The sequence below is a fragment of the Cebus imitator genome, unplaced genomic scaffold, assembly GCF_001604975.1.
Source record: "Cebus imitator isolate Cc_AM_T3 unplaced genomic scaffold, Cebus_imitator-1.0 Scaffold927, whole genome shotgun sequence".
NCBI lineage: Eukaryota > Metazoa > Chordata > Mammalia > Primates > Cebidae > Cebus > Cebus imitator.
In genome coordinates, this window is record NW_016108242.1 from 45,314 (window position 1) to 52,498 (window position 7,185).

General features: G+C 39.5%; 1 protein-coding gene across 1 annotated transcript; it reads left to right on the forward strand.

Moving 5' to 3' along the window:
• The first annotated feature begins 3,279 nt into the window (after nt 1-3,279).
• Nucleotides 3,280-4,237, forward strand: LOC108298281 (heterogeneous nuclear ribonucleoprotein A1-like). The gene has a single exon (XM_017520980.2). The coding sequence runs from the start codon at nt 3,338-3,340 to the stop codon at nt 4,235-4,237; it is 900 nt and encodes a 299-aa protein (XP_017376469.1). The 5' UTR covers nt 3,280-3,337.
• Nucleotides 4,238-7,185: the final 2,948 nt, after the last annotated feature.

Sequence of the window (7,185 nt, forward strand, 5' to 3'; positions counted from 1 at the left end):
CAAGAAAGAGAAAAAATAGCAACCAAGTCCTTTTTTAGGGGGACCTTTTTATAAGAGGACAAATCTTTTGAAGTTCAGTGTCCAGGCTCACCGTTGCTTTAATTTTTAGAAATAAAAATGCCATCTTATGGAGCATACATTCTCCAGTTGCCCATAGTCTTTACAACTCCCTATTGTCTTCTGTCTGGTGACAACTCATTTATATTATTCCCCTGGCCCCTGGAAGATATTTGATTTGCCAACTAGTGCTATTTGAGGGGAGGAACTAAGCCAGATTTAATACCTCCTTGTTTCCAAACAGGAAATGGTAGGGAAATGGTAGGGAGAAGACATTGGTAATTCCCATTCAAACACCTCAGGGTATCTTTTGGTGATTGCCTTTCTGAACTTTTGAAGACTATCCTTGACCTTAAGTAAAAGTTCATTTCACCTGTATGTAAATGAATATGTATGGCTGCCAGGAAAGACGATGGGAAAGACTGGGAACAATTTGGTTGTTAAGAACTGTCCTTTCTCCTCCAGTAATTCCTGCCTGGGTTTCTTGCTGTGGTGATGGTGATAGCCAAAGGGCATACCTACAAACTGAACCATACTGTCTGACACAATAACAATATGATATTCTAACCATGTGGTACTTTAGTTTGGTATTTTACAATTTTGCATATGAGCAAATTTTCTAATTTATCTGAACTATTAAAAAAACCCTATGATTTAGATGAAGCAGAGAGAATAAAACCTGTCCAAAGAGGTTATTTGTCTAAGATCACATATAAGTCAATAGCCAATAGAACCCCAGCACTGCTCCTAACTTCTAGCCCAATTCTTTTTCTACTCTAAGCTGATTTTTTTTTTTTTTTTTTTTAATTGAGTATGCCTTGTCTTCCCAATGAGATTATGAACTCATGCAGGGCAGGGATCTTTTATTACTGATTTCTGTATCCCCTAAAGCAGCAACCACATTGTTTTGTATGAGGCAATAGTTGTGTGTGGTTAATTGATTAGCCAAAACATACATTCTCTTTCTGCTCCTAATACTGGACACCGTTGATCTGTAACATTCAAGTGTCTGTATTTATTTCAATAAATCTTTGCTGAGTATGACTATATGTTTTCAGCACAGAGTGCTAGGCCCTGATATGTAAATTAAGGTTACAAGTAACATAGGGTCTCTGTATTCAGGGAGCTTAAGGTTTTAGAGATTTCCGAAAGCAAGAGAAATAGTGGTTAAGGGGAAGGCCTTAGGATCCTCTCTCTTATTTCAAGCATCAGGTTGGATCCATTTCTGCAAGTTATGATAACAAGACAAGCTTTAAATTTCTGTTAAAGTGATTTTCATTTTAGGAATGAACTGCTTTAGAGCTAGGCTTTGTCCTTCCTAAGGGATGGAGGTGGGGGTGAGATTGAGAGAAGACAAGATCTAAACCGTGTTATCTAGTTTCATCAGGACAACTTGGTCAAATTTACTATGGAAATAGATTTATTCTTCTAAGGGAAAAATTCAGCCCTGTTGTGGTTTTCCTGTACAAAAGAGCTACCTAGAGTGAATATTTTGTGAGCAATGGATACATTCTTCTCTAAAAGGTCCTCAATGTCCATTACAAAGCTATTTCTCAGCAGTCTTCACTCCCTTTCTTACTCTGATCAGGGTAATTAACCAAGTCTTAACTGAACACTGAGCCAGGCTTTGTTATGGGAAGTACAGAGATTAAAAAGTTTAGTCTCTTAAACCTCTTCTGATCTAAGTGAGAAGAAAAGACTAAAGTGAATAAAAACAACTTCCACACAAAGCAGTTGTATTCCAAGGGCAAAATGAATGGTCCTGGTAGTAAATGTTGTAGTTCAGAGAAGGGGATGATTTGTATGGTCAAGAGAGGTTTCAAGACTAGGATGGGTAAGATTTAGAGGGTGAAGAAGAATGCGGTGGATGTGGGACAGAAAGACAAAGACAGCCTAGGCAAAGGTAAAGATATACAGTATGAGTATAGTAGTACAGTATATATATATAGTTTTGGGTGAAACAGAAACAGAGTAGTGAGAAATGAAGCTGGAGCAGCCACAGGCACACAATGATGGCTTGACTTCTAGGATAAAAAGCTTGGACGTTATCTAAGAAGCAATGGACTGCTGTTTGGTATTTACAGCCTCAGCTGAACTTTTACTTTGATATGTTCCAGCTGTCTACTGGGTTATAAACTTTTTGAGAGCAAAAATGGTATTCTATATAGTTATAACTCCAGAGTACCTAGCAATATAAATGATTGTACAAGAGATATAAAGGAGTTTGGCAGTTAGTTTATGAATTAAATTTCTGATTTTGCTTGTGGCCATATGTAAAATTCAGTGAAACAGAAATAGGTCCCAATATCTGCTTGAAAATTCAGGAGAAGAAATAAACAACCGAAAGCTTGAGCTGAACTTTGATCAACAGAGATAGACGAACATTCTTTTCCTTTGTATAAGATGAAGAAAGCCTCTCCAGGAAATGACAAGCGCCCCTGAGGAATTTAAGCTCTGCTCTCAAGGCCCAACAAAAGATGCCAAGAGAGGTCTTATGTCTTGTTTTCCTTGGACATTTATGAACTGTTATGTGAAGTCATTTATAGGGCAAGGAGACTTCCTACAGCCTCTGAAGTCATATTTTGGACAATCTCTAACTTACAAAAGCTTGATTCAAAAACGATACCTCCACCTTAACTGCCATCTCTTGCTTTCCTCTCTTACTTTCCTCTCCCTTCTTAAAGGCCCCCTAGAAACACTGGCAGTTGAACTATTTAGGAAAAAAAAAAAAGATTTTATAGAAAATCTGTGGGAGAAAGGGACAAAGCTATGATGACTAGAACAGTTTAGGAGACATGAAGAGAGTAAGTGTATGTTCCCAAATGGGTCTTGCCTGACTTACCATGGCTTTCTGACCTCAAATATCTTTTCTCACATAGCTTGAATTATTTTCATAACTTTTTTATATTGCCTGAAAATATACTATATGGAAAAACATTGAGATAAATAAGCACTTTCTTTCAACATATACAGATACATCTAGGAGAACTAGGGCAGCTACCAGTCCCTTGTTTATTGGTGTTCCTTTACCAAATGAGAGCCCAATGCTTAAAGGCAATTAATCAGCTTACTTCTCCTGATGACACAGTGAATATTAGGATATCTGAGAAAGAGAGTTCCAGTTGTAGTAGAAAGGGTAGGGCACTCCGTGGGGCTTAGAAGACTTCAGTGGTGCAGTAGGCAGAATTCTAAGATGGCTCCATAAGATTCTTGGGTCCCGCTTTCTGCCTGTGGACGCCGCCGAAGAAGCATCATTAAAGTCTCTCTTCTCCCTGCGATCATGTCTAAGTCAGAGTCTCCTAAAGAGCTGGAACAGCTGAGGAAGCTCTTCATTGGAGGGTTGAGCTTTGAAACAACCGATGACAGCCTCAGGAGCCATTTTGAGCAATGGGGAATGCTCACCGACTGTGTAGTAATGAGAGATCCAAACACCAAGCGCTCCAGGGGCTTTGGGTTCATCACATATGCAACTGTGGAGGAGGCAGATGCAGCCATGAATGCAAGGCCACACAAAGTGGATGAAAGAGTTGTGGAACCAAAGGGAGCTGTCTCAAGAGAAGACTCTCAAAGACCAGGTGCCCCCTTAACTGTGAAAAAAATATTCGTTGGTGGCATTAAAGAAGACATTGAAGAACATCACCTAAGAGATTATTTTGAACAGTATGGAAAAATTGAAGTGATTGAAATCATGACTGACAGAGGCAGTGACAAGAAAAGGGGCTTTGCCTTTGTAACCTTTGACGACCATGACTCCATGGATAAGATTGTCATTCAGAAATACCGTACTGTGAATGGCCACAACTGTGAAGTTAGGAAAGCCCTGTCAAAGCAAGAGATGGCTAGTGCTTCATCCAGCCAAAGAGGTCAAAGTGGTTCTGGAAACTTTGGTGGTGGTCATGGAGGCGGTTTCAGTGGGAATGACAACTTTGGTCGTGGAGGAAACTTCGGTGGTCATGGTGGCTTTGGTGGCAGCTGTGGTGGTGATGGATATGGTGGCAGTGGGTATGGCTATAATGGATTTGGTAATGATGGAGGCAATTTTGGAAGTGGTGGAAGCTACAATGATTTTGGCAATTATAACAATCAGTCTTCAAATTTTGGACCCATGAAGGGAGGAAACTTTGGAGGCAGAAGCTCTGACCCCTATGGTGGTGGTGGCCAATACTTTGCCAAACCATGAAACCAAGGCGACTATGGCGGTTCCAGTAGCAGCAGTAGCTATGGCAGTGGCAGAAGATTTTAATTGAGAAGCAAAGCTTAGCAGGAGAGGAGAGCCAGAGAACTGACAGGGAAGCTACAGGTTACAACAGATTTGTGAGCTCAGCCAAGCACAGTGGTGGCAGGGCCTAGCTGCTATAAAGAAGACATGATTTAGACAAATACTCATGTACATGGGCAAAAAACTGGAGGACTGTATTTGTAACTAATTGTATAACAGGTTATTTTAGTTTCTGTTCTGCGGAAAGTGTAAAGCATTCCAACAAAGTGTTTTAATGTAGATTTTTTTTTTTTTCTTTTTTTTTCTTTTTTTTTTTTGCACTCATGCTGTTGATTGCTAAATGTAATAGTCTGATTGTGATGCTGAATAAATGTCTTTTTAAAAAAGAAAAAAAAAAAAGATTCTTGGGTCCCTTGTGCATACAAACCTTGTCCTAGTTATTTAATCAAATGCTAGTCTAAATACTGCTGTGAATGGATTTTTTTTGTTTGTTTTTTGTTTTTGTTTTTGTTTTTGGCAGAGTTTTGCTCTAGTTGCCCAGGCTGGAGTGCAATGGTGAGATCTCAGCTCACTGCAACCTCCTCCTCCTGGGTTCAAGAGATTCTCCTGCCTCAGCCTCCCGAGTAGCTGGGATTACAGGCGCCTGCCACCACGCCCGGCTAATTTTGTATTTTTAGTAGAGACAGCGTTTCTCTATGTTGGTCATGCTGGTCTTGAACTCCTGAACTCAAGTGATCCACCCACCTCAGCCTCCCAAAGTGCTGGGATTACAGACATGAGCCACCATTGCCCAGCCGTGAATGGATTTTTTGCAGATAACATTAAGATGCTAAATCACTTGACTGTATAATTGGAAGAGTATCCATCAGGGTGGGTCTGATCTAATTACACAAATCCTTTAAAAGTAGAACATTTTCTCCAACTAGTCACGTATGAAGTCAGACATTTGAAGTACTAGTGGGATTTGATGCTTGAGAAGTTCTCTATTGCTGGTTTGAATACAGAGAGGGATAGGTAGAAACGAATATGGGTAGCCTCTTGGAGATGAAAATGGCCAATATTTGACACCTTGCAAGAAAATTGAAACCTCAGACCTACATAGGAAGGCCATTGAATTCTGCCAACAACCTGAATGAGCTTGGAAGAAGACCCTGAGACCCAGATCAGAATTACAACCGTGGCTGACATCTTCATTTCAACCTTATGAGACCTCCACAGAGGATCCAGCTATGCTATGCCAGATTCAAGATCCATAGCAGCTGTGAGCTAATAAATGGCTGTTATTTTAAGCCATTCCATTTGTATTCTTTTGTCATGCTACAATAGAAACTAATACAAATGTGATCTCCTGGGATGAGCCTGAGGGTATTGGCATTCAAGGGTCTGGGGAGAGGGGCTCTATAAAGCAATGGAATACAAACAGCAACTTACCTATTGAATAATTTGCTGATTAACTGTCTCTCTGCCCAAGAAGGTGGAAGGTAACTCTCTTCCTTTTTCTTCTCATGGTTCACCCCATTAACAACAGGACCTTCCTGCACCCAGCAATTAAATTAGGACTGTTGTTTCTATGGTTCAGTTTTACATTAGTTAAATCGATTTTTACAGTTTGGCTTGAGAACTTAACTATCATGTTGTGATGGTTAATTTCATGTGTCAGCTTAACTGGATCAACAAGTTTCCAGATATCTGGCTAGGTATATTTCTGGATGTGTCCATGAGGATGTTTCCAGATGAGATTAGCATTTCAATCAGTACAGAGAGTGAAGCTGACTGCCCTTCTCCACGTGAATAAGCATCATCCAATTATTGAGGACACCAACAGAAAAAAAAGGTGGAATAGGGGTAAATTTGCAATCTATGACTGACTGCTTGAGGAGGGATATTAGTCTTCTGCACTCAAATTTAGAAATATATCATCAGACACCCTTGCCTTCTCAGGCCTTGGGACTAGGAATGAACTATACCACTGGTCTTCCTGGGTCTCCAGCTTGCAGATGGCAGATCATAGGACTTCTCAGCCTCCATAATCACATAAGCCAATTTCTCTCTGTCAATCTCTCTTTCTCTCTCCAAGTCCCATGATCTGCCATCTGCAAGCTGGAGACCCAGGAAAACCAGTTGTCTTGGTTCCATTTCTCGGAGAACCCTGACTACTAAACATGCATATCATTTTCTGCCATGGGAAAACGCATTCTGAGTTTCCAAAAACTTAAAAGCAATTTTGGAGAACAAAACCTATTTGTTCTGAAAAAACTATACACATTTTAATAGAATATAAAGCTTTAAACCAATGGATATATATATATATATATAATATCTCCTTTAAAGCTTTATATTCTATTAAAATGTGTGTGTATATATGTGTGTATACATAATGTGTATATATGTTTGTATGTATGCATGTGTGTGGGGTGTGTGTGTGTGTGTAATTGTAGCCTTCCAGTCACCTGAGGGTTGATATTTAGGAGAGGGGAAGGGAGAGAAGGAACCAGTCTTTTAGCAAGGTCATATAGCACAGTAGTATATAATGGATCTAGATCCTGGTTGCCTGTGTTTAAATTCTAGTTCTGTTACTTTCCAGTTATGTGATTTTAGGCAAATTGCTTAACCTGTCAGTGCCTACTGCTTTCCCATCTGTAAATGGGATAATATTACAATCTCATAGGGTTCTTACACAATCAAAAAGCAAATATATGTAAAGCTCTTAAGAATGCCTGGCACACTATATACATAGCTTCCTTAACCCTACTAGTAAATCTAAATCTGTTCATCTCTAAAACTTGAGTTATTTTAGCATCTAGGTATTTATAATCTTGGAATATTAGAGCCATCCTTACTCTATCGTGCCCAAAGATTCTCTCATCTGAGACCTAGTTAGGATGTTTTTATCTAATATTAATCCTATC

Coding starts and splice junctions, on each gene's coding strand:
- LOC108298281 (XM_017520980.2), top strand. CDS start 3,338: ATGTCTAAGTCAGAGTCTCCTAAAGAGCTGGAACAGCTGAGGAAGCTC.